The 15,296-nt window shown below is 42.2% G+C and overlaps 1 protein-coding gene across 1 annotated transcript in view; it reads right to left on the reverse strand.

The window, feature by feature from the left end:
• Positions 1–911: 911 nt before the first annotated feature.
• The window catches only part of SNCA (synuclein alpha), a 104,620-nt gene continuing 90,235 nt past the window's right edge, over positions 912–15,296 (reverse strand). Inside the window, exons 5-6 of the mRNA XM_084627400.1 lie at positions 6,446–6,535; positions 912–1,431 (exon numbers count right to left, since the gene is read on the reverse strand). Of these exons, the coding sequence (XP_084483526.1) occupies positions 1,399–1,431; positions 6,446–6,535 (123 nt within the window). The 3' untranslated portion in view covers positions 912–1,398. The remainder of the gene's footprint in view (positions 1,432–6,445; positions 6,536–15,296) is intronic.

The raw sequence follows: 15,296 nt of genomic DNA on the forward strand, positions 1-15,296 counted from the left end.
TGCAAAATGGGGATAATGATATTTACCTGCATTAAGATCTACACATGAAAAGCATTATATACGAGCAAGGTTTTATTGAAAAGAGAGGGTCTGAGGAAAGGTAAAAATCCTACTTGTGACAATATGCATCATAAAAATGTAGATTAAAAAAGTACTGTCGTGCAGGTTAGAGGTGAAACTTGAATCCAAGGATAAAAGAGTAGCCTGAATAACAAGGGAAAGAATTGAAATGTCTCTTTATATCTACATATCACACTCCAGAGAAATGTATCCAGTCAGCACAGTGAATAGAGAGATACTTAGCTTTAATTAAGAACTAAAATTCAGTGCTGTAAAACAGTAACCACACAATGGGTCTATTTTTGGGAAAACAAATTATAGTCAAATTTTACCTGACACAAATACAGTGCAACCAATCCATCACTCAGCTGGTTTCTCCATATCTTGGTATTTTAACTACCTCGAGATGATGATTCTTCATAGGTTCTTACAATTTCCTGATAAACTGCTGCATTTCATTGTTGACGACCTCTTTTGTTTCTTGATTCTTTATGACTGAATTTATTGTCACTGTCAAAACATCTATTTTGTAAACTTTTATTGAATAAACCACACCCACAAACATAGAGGGCCATATCTTCAGCTGGTGTATAATTCATCCTCCCATCTTTTATACTGCTCCGAGTGTAATTTTTTTTTCGCTGCAACTCCTTCACAATGAGATACTTATCCTGAATTATTTAACATATACTCTTAGAAAGGAAAGAGTGTGCTGTAAATCACCACCAATATGAAAGTTCATTTTTTAGTGAATTACATTTTATTTGCTGCAGTTGAACACCGTTATTTACAGACATACATTAATAAAACACATCACAAAACAATAAAAATGTTGTTAATATTTATAGGTGCATAGTTCATGCTCAATTACTTTATATATATATAATATGTATAAGCAATTCTCACAATAAGTTAACCCCGAGACAGAGCAATAATATGAAACAAAAAAAATCCTTGTATCAGAAACAATACCAAGCTACTGACAATCTAGCAAGAAAACATGTACAGCTTTAGAAATAAGTAATAGACACTTAGGTGGTTTTTTAATGTTTTTTTTATACTTTTAAAACTTGAAGCCACAATATCCACAGCACGACAATGCCCCTGCCACCCTGTTGTTTCATTTCAGTGGGAGGGAATCACTGAAATGAAAGCTGGGTGCAGACCCAGACACTCGAATCATTGCTGATAGAAGACTTCAGAATACACTGTTAAAAACTGTAATAAAAATAATAATAAAAAAAAAATTTACAACTGGGCACATTGGAACTCAGCACTTGTACAGGACAGGACATCTTTGTTAGTAGATTTCAGAAGATAGAAAGAGGGAAGACATTTTCATGCTTCAGGTTCATAATCTTGATACTCTTCCTATTGAGGAGAGCAAAAATCAAAATTGGAAACATTAAGGGAAAAATCTCATTTTAGGCCCAATTCTATTCCCATTGGAGTCCATGGAGAAAAGGCCACTGATTTTATTTAGAACACAATCTGGCTATTTATCTTTATTTGGTTGGCATTACTTTAACATGTTTTCCAAATACTTAATTTACAAGAGAAAGGTATTTACAGATTAATTAGACTTCCCGTGAGATTAATTTGCCATTCACCTTACGTATCAATGGCTAAGATTACTTACAGCTTTTGATATCCAGAGAATTCCCAAGAGAACTAATGGGCAAAGAGAAAAATCACATTTCTGTGTATAACATGCGCATAAGCCATCCTTATGTATTCCTGTAATTTATTGAAGGAAAAGCTTCACTGACGCTCATTTCAGTGGCAACATATCATCAATCTTAATCCTTGATCTAGGAAAGCATTTAGGTGTGCACTTTACTTTAAATTAATGGAGTAGTCTCACTGAAATCAATGGGATAATTCATATGCTTACAAATTACGTACATGAGTTTGTATTGGAAGGATCAGTACCTAGGACAGAAAACTGCTTTAAAAAAGTTTACTGTGAAAAGCTATACGCCTGAAATGTCATGGCAGCTAAATAGACTGTACGCTTAAAATATTTTCACAATCAATAGTGAATTAACTATTTTCAGCCATATCTTTCATATTCATTTGGGACCTGATCCAATTTGTACTGAGCTAAATGGGAGACTTTCCACTGACTTCAGTGGGAATTGGATCAGGCTCTTAGTGGCAATTACTACATTTGTGGACTTAAAATTATTATTCCTTTACCAAGATATATCCAGTTACAGTAATTGGGCATGACACAGGATGTTCAGGATCCTGACACAGGGAAGAAAGGAGAGCAGCAGAATACAGACCCTGGACTTCAGAAAAGCAGACTTTGACTCCCTCAGGGAACTGATGGGCAGGATCCCCTGGGAGAATAACATGAGGGGGAAAAAGAAAAGGAGTACTTGTGGCACAGAAGTACTCCTTTTCTTTTTGCGAATATAGACTAACACGGCTGTTACTATGAGGGAGAAAGGAGTCCAAGAGAGTTGGCTGTAATTTAAAGAATCCTTTTTGAGGTTACAGGGACAAACCATCCTGATGTGTAGAAAAAATAGTAAATATGGCAGGCAACCAGCTTGGCTTAACAGTGAAATCCTTGCTGATCTTAAACACAAAAAAGAAGCTTACAAGAAGTGGAAGATTGGACAAATGACCAGGGATGAGTATAAAAATATTGCTCGGGCATGCAGGAGTGAAATCAGGAAGGCCAAATCACATCTGGAGTTGCAGCTAGCAAGAGATGTTAAGAGTAACAAGAAGTGTTAGCAACAAGAAGAAAGTCAAGGAAAGTGTGAGCCTCTTACTGAATGAGGGAGGCAACCTAGTGACAGAGGATGTGGAAAAAGCTAATGTACTCAATGCTTTTTTTGCCTCTGTCGTCACGAACAAGGTCAGCTCCCAGACTACTGCACTGGGCAGCACAGCATGGGGAGGAGGTGACCAGCCCTCTGTGGAGAAAGAAGTGGTTCGGGACTATTTAGAAAAGCTGGACGAGCACAAGTCTATGGGGCTGGATGCGCTGCATCCGAGAGTGCTAAAGGAGTTGGCGGATGTGATTGCAGAGCCATTGGCCATTATCTTTGAAAACTCATGGCGATCGGGGGAAGTCCCGGACGACTGGAAAAAGGCTAATGTAGTGCCCATCTTTAAAAAAAGGAAGGAGGAGGATCCTGGGAACTACAGGCCTGCCAGAATCAATTCTGAAGCACTTGGAGGAGAGGAAAGTGATCAGGAACAGTCAGCATGGATTCACCAAGGGCAAGTCATGCCTGACTAATCCAATTGCCTTCTATGATGAGATAACTGGCTCTGTGGATGAGGGGAAAGCAGTGGACGTGTTGTTCCTTGACTTTAGCAAAGCTTTTCACACAGTCTCCCACAGTATTCTTGCCAGCAAGTTAAAGAAGTATGGGCTGGATGAATGGACTATAAGGTAGATAGAAAGCTGGCTAGATTGTCAGGATCAATGGGTAGTGATCAATGGCTCCATGTCTAGTTGGCAGCCGGTATCAAGTGGAGTGCCCCAAGGGTCAGTCCTCGGGCCGGTTTTGTTCAATATCTTCATAAATGATCTGGAGAATGGTGTGGATTGCACCCTCAGCAAGTTTGCAGATGACACTAAACTGGGAGGAGAGGTAGATATGCTGGAGGGTAGGGATAGGATACAGTGGGCCCTCGACAAATTAGAGAATTGGGCCAAAAGAAATCTGATGAGGTTCAACAAGGACAAGTGCAGAGTCCTGCACTTAGGACGGAAGAATCCCATGCACCGCTACAGACTAGGGACCGAATGGCTCGGCAGCAGTTCTTCAGAAAAAGACCTAGGGGTGACAGTGGACAAGAAGCTGGATATGAATCAACAGTTTGCTCTTGTTGCCAAGAAGGCCAATGGCATTTTGGGATGTATAAGTAGGGGCATTGCCAGCAGATCGAGGGACGTGATCGTTCCCCTCTATTTGACATTGGTGAGTCCTCATCTGGAGTACTGTGTCCAGTTTTGGGCCCCACACTACAAGAAGAATGTGGAAAAATTGGAAAGAGTCCAGTGGAGGGCAACAAAAATGATGAGGGGACTGGAACACATGACTTATGAGGAGAGGCTAAGGGAACTGGGATTGTTTAGTCTGCAGAAGAAAAGAATGAGGGGGGATTTGATAGCTGCTTTCAACTACCTGAAAGGGGGTTCCAAAGAGGATCGATCTAGACTGTTCTCAGTGGTAGCAGATGACAGAACGAGGAGTAATTGTCTCAAGTTGCAGTGGGGGAGGTTTAGGTTGGATATTAGGAAAAACTTTTTCACTAGGAGGGTGGTGAAACACTGGAATTCATTACCTAGGGAGGTGGTGGAATCTCCTTCCTTAGAAGTTTTTAAGGTCAGGCTTGACAAAGCCCTGGCTGGGATGATTTAGTTGGGGATTGGTCCTGCTTTGAGGTCCCTTCCAACCCTCATATTCTATGACCTTTCGAGGTCCTGGGTACCTGAAATTCCTATTGCACTCTGCAATGCAGTGGGAGTTGCAGATACTCACAGTGACTCAATAAATCACTTAAGCATATGCTTAATTATAAGCATACGAGTAGCCCCATTGATTCCAATTACTCAAGTGCTTAAAGTTAATTATATGTCTAAGTACTTTGCTGGATCAGACCCTAGATGCTCCAGGCCTTTCATGATCAAGCCCATGCATGGAAATTCTGTGAAACAACCAGTCTGATTACTCATGGTGGTACCCCATGCATGGCAGTAATATTGTATATAGTAGGACCAAAGTAATTCAGCATTAGTGGAAGGAAACTATGAGAACAAAGATTTTACTTTCTTGATTGCACTTTCTTGAGCAAAAGTGAGCAACAGTGATTTGCTGCATATTATAAAATGTTATTCACAAAACTAGGAAACTGTTGAAAGAAGACACTGAACAGACATGTGGTTTTTTTTTCTTGAACTCATACATTGACAAAGGTATCATTTCCTCCCATCTCTTATCAAATACAAGAAAAAGGGAATTTATTGTGGATTATTCTAGAATGTGTGTGTGTGTGTACGTGCACGCACATGCATGTGTAAGTATAATTGTTCTCTCAAATAGCATTACTGCAAGGAAAATATTTAATAATGTAACACTGTGTTTTGAGAGGTTTCAGAGTAGCAGCCGTGTTAATCTGTATTCGCAAAAAGAAAAGGAGGACTTGTGGCACCTTAGAGACTAGCCAATTTATTTGAGCATAAGCTTTCGTGATGCAATGAGCTGTAGCTCATGAAAGCTTATGCTCAAATAAATTGGCTAGTCTCTATGGTGCCACAAGTCCTCCTTTTCTTTTTGTGTTTTGAGAGAAGCTGAGTGAGGGAAATCAGAAATGCAAGAGGTGGTGCTACATATGCACTGGGTTAGGGAGGTACTATTGTGGGGGAAGGAAGGGGTTCTGGCAGCAATAAAAGGGTTTGGTTAGACTGCGTGGGCTTCCCTCTTTCTTTCAGGTACCCCGCTGCCACAATACTAAAAGCCACCCTTTACCTTCCAATGAATGAGCAATTCCGGTTAATTTCATTAGGCGCTGTTTGCATGTTTCCAAGGACAACATTTGGCCCTAAAGATTTATTTCTTATTTTCCATGCATGACAGTTTCCTGCTGAAGACAGCTGGCTACACAAAACAATGGGTTGGCATTCATTCTCATGACAGGCTTTATGACACAGAAAGGGTACTGGTTTCAGAGTAGCAGCCGTGTTAGTCTGTATCCACAAAAAGAAAAGGAGGACTTGTGGCACCTTAGAGACTAACCAATTTATTTGAGCATGAGCTTTCATGATGCATCCGATGAAGTGAGCTGTAGCTCACAAAAGCTTATGCTCAAATAAATTGGTTAGTCTCTAAGGTGCCACGAGTACTCCTTTTCTTTTTGAGAAAGAGTACTGATTCACTATTACTTATTAATTACATAACAGAGCACTTATGCACAGAGTCCTACAGCCAAGCGTGAATCTGATGCAAATCTCCTCTCCTGGGGCTTGATTGTGCCATTTGGGCTCAAATCAATGGGTGGTGTGGAGCCCCAGGTGGGTGTGCTGCCTTAGGGATGCATTCAGACTTCTTGAGATCCTAGTCACAGAGGCTGCATGTCTGCTACTATACTGCAGCTTCATATACCCCTGAATGGCTGGCCAGCTCCACAGCCTGGGGTGAAGGGGGTTAGAGTCATGGATCTGCCTCATCTTTGCAACCTCTCAACCACTGGGCACCCATAGAGGGGAAGCAACCCTCTGTGCATTCATGTAAGTGTCATCATCATCATGATCATCACATTTCTGCACCTGGATCACTTTGGCATAAAGTCCCTGTGCTAAATGCTCAGATGTCCATTAGCCACATACATTCAGAGAGCACAGCAAAGGAAGAGTTACCTCAGGAGGCATTTCATAAGCCTCATTATCTGGGTCCACTGGCATATCTGTATTATCCATCATTCCTTCCTGCGAGATTCCTTCTTCATTCTAATGTTTAAAACAGGAGAGAAAAGCAACAGGCGGTCATGGGTTTCTTTACGATTCACCTTGAAAAATATGTCTATATCAGTATTATTTTTTCCATTAAGGAGAGAGTAGTTGGTTAGTGAAGGCAAAGGGCCATATCATCCCCTCTGCTGCTTGACAACAGGAGAACAAAAACTGTGGAAATCCCAAAACAGTGGATCCCAGACTGTCAGAGACTGGGGAAGAGGAGCCAGTGCAGCATCACCCTTCCATGTTAGCATCCAGCTGTCCCTTTATGAATACTGTTCAGCTTGTGGGGATATTTTGGCTAGGGGACCTGGACAGTTGGTGGTGGAGCTCTAGGTGGCATCATCTCCAGGCAGCCCCATGGAGTGACCTTAGACAATCCCCATGGGAATTAATGTTGTCCTTGTAATTCATGTCTACAAATTCTGTGCCCTCTATCCAGGTTTGGTCGTAAGTACAGAGCAGTCCAGGACCCAATGGCAGCACATCTTATTAAAGATTAAAGAGTCATGATGCCAAGTTAAAGGTGGCATTGACTCTCCAAACATATGACCATGGCACGCATAGGCACTGACTCTGTGGGTGCTTTGGGGCTCAAGCACCCATCGAAAAAAATATAGGGGGTACTCAGCACCTGCAGCTCTGGATTACTTCTTTGTAGACCCTGGAGCCCGGGCCGTGCCCCCAGTCCACCTGCGCTCTGCCCCAAGGCCCCAACCCCGCTCAACCTCTTCTCCACGAGGCTCTGCCCACGCTCTGCTTCTTCCCTGAGGCCCCGCCCATGCCCTAGCCCCACTTGGCATCTTCCCCCCAAAGCCCCTAGCATCAGTGGGAGCGGGTGGAGAGATGCACACACCAGCCAAGACAAAAGTCAGCACCTGTGATGGCAGATACCACAAGAACTGCTGAATTCCCCTGTATTGCTGGAGGGTTGCGACTTCACCCCTGCCTTCCCCAATACTCCTCCACCCGCAGGAATGTGTCCAGAAACCCCTCACCTCATGGGAATGACATCAGTGTCAGCTTCTGGAGTCACCCTGAGAAACTTTCCAGTACCATGGGGACTTACCTACCTCAAAATTAGCAAGTAAATTAGGCTGTTTTGAGGATTACACTGGAAGGGCCCAATCCTGGAAACACTTTTGCCTATGAATAACTTTAGTCAATCGAGTAGTCCCATTGACTTCCGTGTAGCTATTTGTGGGAGTAAAACTATTCATGTGCTTCGACATTTGCAGGAGTGGGCCACGAGAGTAGGGGAGGCTTTCGGATAAAAATAAGGCAAATGGCTATTCCAATAAGATGATCGCCATATTTGGGGTCAGGAAGGAATTTTCCTCCAGGGCAGATTGGAAGAGGCCCTGGGGTTTTTTTGCCTTCCTCTGCAGTGTGGGGCACGGGTCAGTTGCTGGAGGATTCTCTGCACCTTGAAGTCTTTAAACCACAATTTGAGGACGTCAATTGCTCAGACATAGGTGAGAGGTTTATTGCAGGAGTGGGGTGGGTGAGATTCTGTGGCCTGCACTGTGCAGGAGGTCAGACTAGATGATCATAATGGTCCCTTCTGACCTTAATGTCTATGAGTCTATTATAGTATAGACTGATGAACCAGTCCTATTTACATGAGCATCACTTAACAACAGTTCTAACATGTTCACAGTACATGCAAACATAGAAACAATCTGGTCAGAAGGAAGACATATATCAAAATACACAGCACTGTGGTTTTTTTTCAATTTTAGAACATGGAACAAAATTAAGGATACTATGGACCAGATTCTAATATTCTTACGCATATTAAATAGAATCTTACTCCATGAGTAGTTCCATTAGAATTAGTAGAACATAAGAATGTCCATACTGGGTCAGACCAAACGTCTATCTAGCCCAGTATCCTGTCTTCTGACAGCGACCAATGCCAGGTGCTTCAGAGGGAATGAACAGAACAGGTAATCATCAAGTGATCCATCCCCTATGGTCCATTCCCAACTTCTGGCAAACAGAGGTTAGGGACACCATCCGTGCCCATCCTGGCTAATACCCATTGATGGACCTATCCTCCATGAATGTATCTAGTTCATTTTTGAACCCTGTTAGTCTTGGCCTTCACAACATCCTCTGGCAGAGAGTTCCACAGGTTGACTTTGTGTTGTCTGAAGAAATACTTCCTTTTGCTTGTTTTAAATCTACTGCCTATTAATTTGGTGACCCCTAGTTCTTGTATTATGAGAAGGGGTAAATAACATTTCCTTATTTATTTTCTTGACCTCTGTCATATCCCCCTTTAATCATCTCTTCTCCAAGCTGAAAAGTCCCAGTCTTATTAATCTCTCCTTTTATGGATGCAACTCAGTCTCAAAGGCGTTGGATTCTAACCCTATAATTGAAAATATTATTATTTAGTATCTACAATAAATTAAAAGAGAGTGAATATTCCCAGGAATGCATATTCCATATGGGCCAAATCCCATAGTTCTTGCTCAAGCATAACTCTTATCGGTTTTCATTTGGAGTTTTGCCTGAGCAAGGACTGTAGAAATTGGTCCTAATTTGAAAATACATAACAATGAGGTTGATATGAAGAGCCAGATCTTAGCTGGTGTAAAATAGTTCTTGTTAAATCAATGCAGCTATGCTGATTTACACTTGTTGATAAACCTGAAATAGATATCAAATCAGTTCACATAGACTTTAGAGGAAATTGACTTAAAAGTATTTTCAGTCAATTTCTAGACTTGCAGCATGGAGTTTAATGTAAAAATAAAACCCCATGGACCAATCTAAAGGGACAATTACTGATAGCCTAGGATTTATATGACAGCCATGCTAACGCCAATACATGCTGCAGATAAAATCTGGAAAACCAATTATATTTAAAACCAAAACACACATCTTCCCAGGTTCATACAGATTAGAGACTAACGGGCCCTGAAATGCTGCCTCTGGAACTAATGTATTAAATGAGTGGCACTATATCCCGGTATCCTATCGTCATGATTCATCTCTCTCTCTCTCTCAATGTCTTTTGATAGAGATCTTAACTCTAAATTAGCATTGGGTACAAGGAGGGTGGCACGAATACTCCGAGATCTGGGCTCTGAGATTTCCCCTTCTCCCCATACCCATGTTTGTCACAGCTGCTTGGAACAGATGCATAAAGGGAACTGAAACTAGGCATAGGACTTTAAACTTCATTGTCAGCAAAGATGAGTCTAACTCGGCACAGTAACCCAAACAGCAGGAGTGAACCCAATGGGGGCATGTTACCTGGGAATTCTTTAAAGTGTAACATGAGAAATGCAACATTCTGGTGCACTTAAGAATCCAACACACTAATTTCAAAGGTTTCAGAGTAACAGCCGTGTTAGTCTGTATTCGCAAAAAGAAAAGGAGTACTTGTGGCACCTTAGAGACTAACCAATTTAGTCTCTAAGGTGCCACAAGTACTCCTTTTCTTTTTACTAATTTCAAATAATCTATTATTCAATTCATAATTAATTTTCTTCCTATAATTATTTGAAATAAAGGAACACAGTATCAAAGTGCTGCGGTGCTGCATGGGGTTTAGCAGCACACGCTTTTGTGATTTAAGAGAGTCACGTATCTAAAACTCTACACAACACTTCCAAATGACACACGTTTTACAATAGAATTCTTAACGCATTTCATTGTCATACAAACTTTAGCAGCATGTATCCTTAAAATGAATCTCTGTGGGTCTTCTTTGTTCTCTCAACTTTAATTTCTCTTCCTCTTTGCACCATATTCTCACATCACTGCCTACAAGCTCAAGGCATCAGATCTCCTGTGCTCAGCGTGGAGCCCTGTATTGCAAGAACAGCATGACCAAGGCCCCCACTTTCATACCCTCTGTGTGTAAGTTATTTTCATTATTATTAATCCTGTTTACTACCCTAGTGTCTAAGGACCAACCAAGAATGGGGCAATGTACAAACAGATTAGCAGACAGTCCCTGTTTCAAAGGCCTTATGCTCGAAGGCTTTGTCTAAGCTCTCCTGCTGACAAAAATCTTCCACCCCACCACGAGCAGCAGCAGCTTTGTTGGTAGGAGAGCGCTTTTCATTGGTAAAACTTTTGTCATTCGGGGGGGCGGGGTGTGTGTGTGTGTGTGTGTGTGTGTGTGTGTGTGTGTGGTTTTTTTTTCATAGCCCTGAACGACAAAGGTTTTGCTAATGAAGTTCCTGTGTAGACAAAGTCTAAATAGACAAGACAGACACAGGATGGAGAAAGAGAGAAAACACAGAGAGTGAACTCTGTCGTGGCAGCAAATGCACATCAGTTCCATGATATATATATTTGGTGAGGGGTTTAGCTAAGAGGGGATAAGCTAAACGGAAAGAAAAGTGAAGGGAGAAAGAACACTGAAGGGAAAGGGGGTGGGCAGGACAGGGGAGAAGAGGGTAAGAGGAGCAAACATTATGGGAAGCTGAGGTGAAGAGACTATGAGGGCAGCACAGGACAGAAAAAGACCAGTCAAAACTGTTGACAGTTCTCTGAACGTCCGAAGTTCCCTGCGTTGGTTGCTTCTGATCCTACCAGCTGGAGTTTCTGGCTAGTTTCTCCCCCAAGGCCAAATGGCACAGCTGACAGAAGGCACCACCCTCATCCCAGCTTCCCCAGACTGTGAGTGTGGCAGGGGGGTCTCCCTGCACAGTTCGCTGTCCTCTCCTTCCAGTTACTAAGCAGCCATCTCCATCAAATATGCCAGTTAGAAAAATCGTGCCAGGGACAAATTGCCCACCCCAGATATAAAATATTCGGTCTGAAAGTGTATGCCCCCTTCAGGACTTTTGTGATCAACCCCCCTGCTCCTACCAGCTGTTTGCGGCACAACAGATGTAGGTTAATCCTGGGCACTTCTCAATGTTCCATGCAGGTCTCTAGCTGTGCCTGCCTAAACTGAAGAGAGAGTTTCTAATGCTTCGTCTGTGTTGCCCTCCGCAACAGCACTGTATAGGGACTCCAACTGATGTGTACAACCTGGTGTATTAGAGCCACTGCACCACAATCCTAGAAACTGTTACTGGACATTTTACGAACCATATTATTGGTATCTTTATTTAGCCTGGCATTTTCAAAAGTGACTAATGATTTTGGGTTCCCAACTGACACCTGATTTTCAAAGCATTGTTCTGAAAAATTGGGCCCCTTTCAGGTGTCAGTCAGGGCACCCAAAGACGGAGGCCCCCAAAATCACACATCACTTTGAAAATTTAGACTCTAACTTTTAAACCTTTTTCAAGGTCTTTTAATTATTGTTGCTTTTCTGAGCAGGGCAATGCCCCAGCCCACAGCTACCCTGAAGGCAGAGCTGCCACTGACTGCTCCCCAGCAAGTGGCCTAGGTTGAATTTGATTGAAGCAGCTCAAAGGGTGTTCTTGCAATGAATAATTTAAAAGGTGTTATTTAACGCCTCATCCAGCACTTTAGTATTTCGGGCCTATATTTCCCAACTACCGCACTCTTTTATTCAGAGTCAGAAAATTCATTTCTGCCTTCCCTATCATTAAAGGGTAGTAAAGCTCGTAATCCATCTGCCAAGTAAAATTGTGGCTGTAATTGTTCTTGAGGCTGCACAAGAAAGGCGGCGTGCAGGCTAAAGTTATCTGTAACAGGACAACAGAAGGAAAGGAGGACTTGTGGCACCTTAGAGACTAACCAATTTATTTGAGCATGAGCTTTCGTGAGCTACAGCTCACTTCATCGGAAGGCAACTTAAATTGCCAACACCATTAATAAAGATGAAGTGAATGGTTTGTCAACAGAGTTTTAAGGAGGGTTTCACAGCTCATGAGCTGCTTGTCTGCTAAGTATCTTTATCACAGACCTGAAATGCCCATCTGGATTATGATGGACAGAATGTTTAAAAAGAGACCAAATTTCCCGCTAGCCCAGTGGGAAATTCTTTCAGAGGAAGGAAAATTCCTTTATAGCTCCCAGCCCGGGAAACCAACAGAGCTGGTGAAACCGAGCACAAAGTGGCATTCAGAACAACATTAATGCCTCATGACTCAGACTTTAAGGCCAGACGAGACCATCTAATCCACACATCGCAGGCCACAGAACCTCTCCCACCCAATTCTCTAATTGACACACAACCTCTGGCTGGGTTACTGAAGTCCTCAAATCATGATTTAAAGACTCCAAGTTACTCTACTTTAAACCTCACACTCTCTTTAATTTACTTTTACAGAAGCAAAAACATACCCACGATACCACACAAATGAAAGAGCTGGCTGCCTGGGAAAGGGTTATCAGTGTTGTCCGTTTGTAACCATCATCTCAAAATGCCACACGTATCCATTCTGAGGTCAAGTTGAACAGAACTGGCATTTAGTTAAAACGCTAATGGTGCTCCCCAAGGTCACATTTCTAATTGGTTACACTGAAACACTGCTCTACATGTTACCACACCTATCTTTTAATGACAGCCTCGCTGCCCAAGCCATCTCTTCCCTCTGCAATTAAGATTTTAGAAGAGAAAACAATGGCCCTGAAAACATTACAATAATTAGAGGCATGTCCAGGATCATTATTTATTTTAGTATAATAATATAAATAAATGCACCAGCTTTACTTGGAGCGTAAAATCATTTCCCTACTATCTGCATGATGAAGCTAATACTTTAATATCCCCATTCATTTATCAAAGGGAATCGCTTCTGATATTTCAGTTCTCTTATCAGCAACTTCCTCACAGAACATTTTCCAATAAAAATCAACATTCTTCTGTTTTGAAAACACACAGAAAGTTGAATCCTTAGGGAAACCTTTGCATCACAAGCCTTAAAAAGCTCACATACGTGGATTCTTGAGGACAATCTATTTTTAATACAAAAGCTTGCTCTTTTGCACAGAAACCATTTTTTAAAATTAGGGTATTTTACAGAAAAGTAAAGCTGTGATAAGCATGCTGTTAAAGGCAGAGCACGAGGACTCAGTCTTGCCCTGTAGCACCAGCTCTAAGTAACCAGAAATGTGAGCTAACCTTGGCATTTCTACAAGGCTACAATGTTAACAACTTGGGTGAAACGGGCATTGCCTCCTTCAAGTCTCTGTGGTCTAAAACATGAGGGGGAGGCCCAGAGTCCTAACCTAGGCATGAGGCAGAATGTAAAGTACCCACACAGACTGTCCATAGCTACTGCTAAAGCTTCCAGGTTGTAGTAGTGGCTGTAGTAAGATGAGGCCCTGACAGAGGCCTGGTATGAGACCTAAGGCCTGAGCTAAAGTAATGGTCAAGACTTTGCTGACATAAAGCAAAGTTAAGCTGTGAGCCAGAGGCAGGCCCTGCTCACAGAAGCTGGCAAGGAAAGGGCTGATGTTGCATAAAGATATGCTGTTGCACAAATGTATATCTGAAGTGTATTAGATACCAGAGCCATACACAAATGGTACAAGAACATTCTTATACCGTCCACACAGATAACAAGGACAGGGGCAAAAGGCTAGTATGATGGGTAGAGTTGTTTTGTTTGAACCATCATGTACAAGGTGAGAGGTGGCACCAAGCTGTGTAGAAGGGTGGTGCATTGTTATATAGAGGGGTTGCACCTCAGTACGTCAGGAGTGTTATGTAACTTGTTTGTTCCTGTGTATAAGAATGCATCCCTGGGGTGGTGTCTTTGTCCGGCTTAGGGGCCAGTGGAAAGTCCCACCACTGACTGAGCTGAGTCCACTGTCAGGGAGCACATAGAGACTAGCAACAAACCGTATATAAGTTATATGAATCGGGGAGTTAGAGATGGTGTTTCTCTTTGACAATAAACCTGGCTGACTTGCCTTCGTACCTTACTAGAGTCTGTGGTCATTGGGGGTTCTCTTGGGGTCTGCTGTGTTAGCAATCTGCGCAGAGCTGGGGCAGCATGCAGAGGGAACACGCACGCAGCCGATTGTTATCATCATCGAACAAGAGCAGAACACCACACCGGTGGCATCCGACAACAGTGGCCATGATGGGATATTGCCACCCCTTCCTCCTGCCTTGGGGGAATCTGTGGCTAGTGGATCTGCTCAGTTAAAAGACTCACAGGTCTTGCTCCAACCAGCCTACCTACATGCCCAGTTACACACCTCTGTGTATGGGGTTGCTACTGTGCATGGTTCTGCAGTGCAAAGGAAGCTGCATAATATTCCTTTTTAGGGTTCTCTGCTTTCTGGCCCCCTCACACAGCAGAATGGTGGCTGTTCCATTTAATTTTATCACTTCGACAATCATGCAGGTGAGTGGGCAGGGAGTCATAATTTCACCCTGTAACAGTGTAATACAGTGTATTTACATATCACTGATTCCAACTACATTCTACATCCAGTAATAGTTACAATTGTATTTGATTACAGCTGAGAAAATCCCGGTAAAGGTTTCCCAAAGTCCCCAATAGCATTATCACTATGAAGTCCACCTTGTTTTCTTGGGATGGGCAAAATGTCTGATACCCCCTACATAACATTGTGGGGGGAGAAATCTGGCAAACTGGAAGTTCCCAGTGACCACCATTTTCACAAAGTATTGGTCAACCTGGTAAAGTTAATCTAAAGGCCTTGTTAAAAATCTAATAACTATAGGAATGAAGTTCTCACTCACCTCCTATCACCATGAAGAAGCAAATGAAAGTGCTTAATGTTTACTTTCTGTTGAAAGATTTTCCAGTCTTTACTAGAAAGAAAATTTTGCTTTTACCGTAGCTTTTAATATTATGTTGTTATAATTATTATTATCATCATCAATCATCAT

The sequence above is a fragment of the Lepidochelys olivacea genome, assembly GCF_965140295.1.
Source record: "Lepidochelys olivacea isolate rLepOli2 genome assembly, chromosome: 4".
Classification (NCBI taxonomy): domain Eukaryota; kingdom Metazoa; phylum Chordata; order Testudines; family Cheloniidae; genus Lepidochelys; species Lepidochelys olivacea.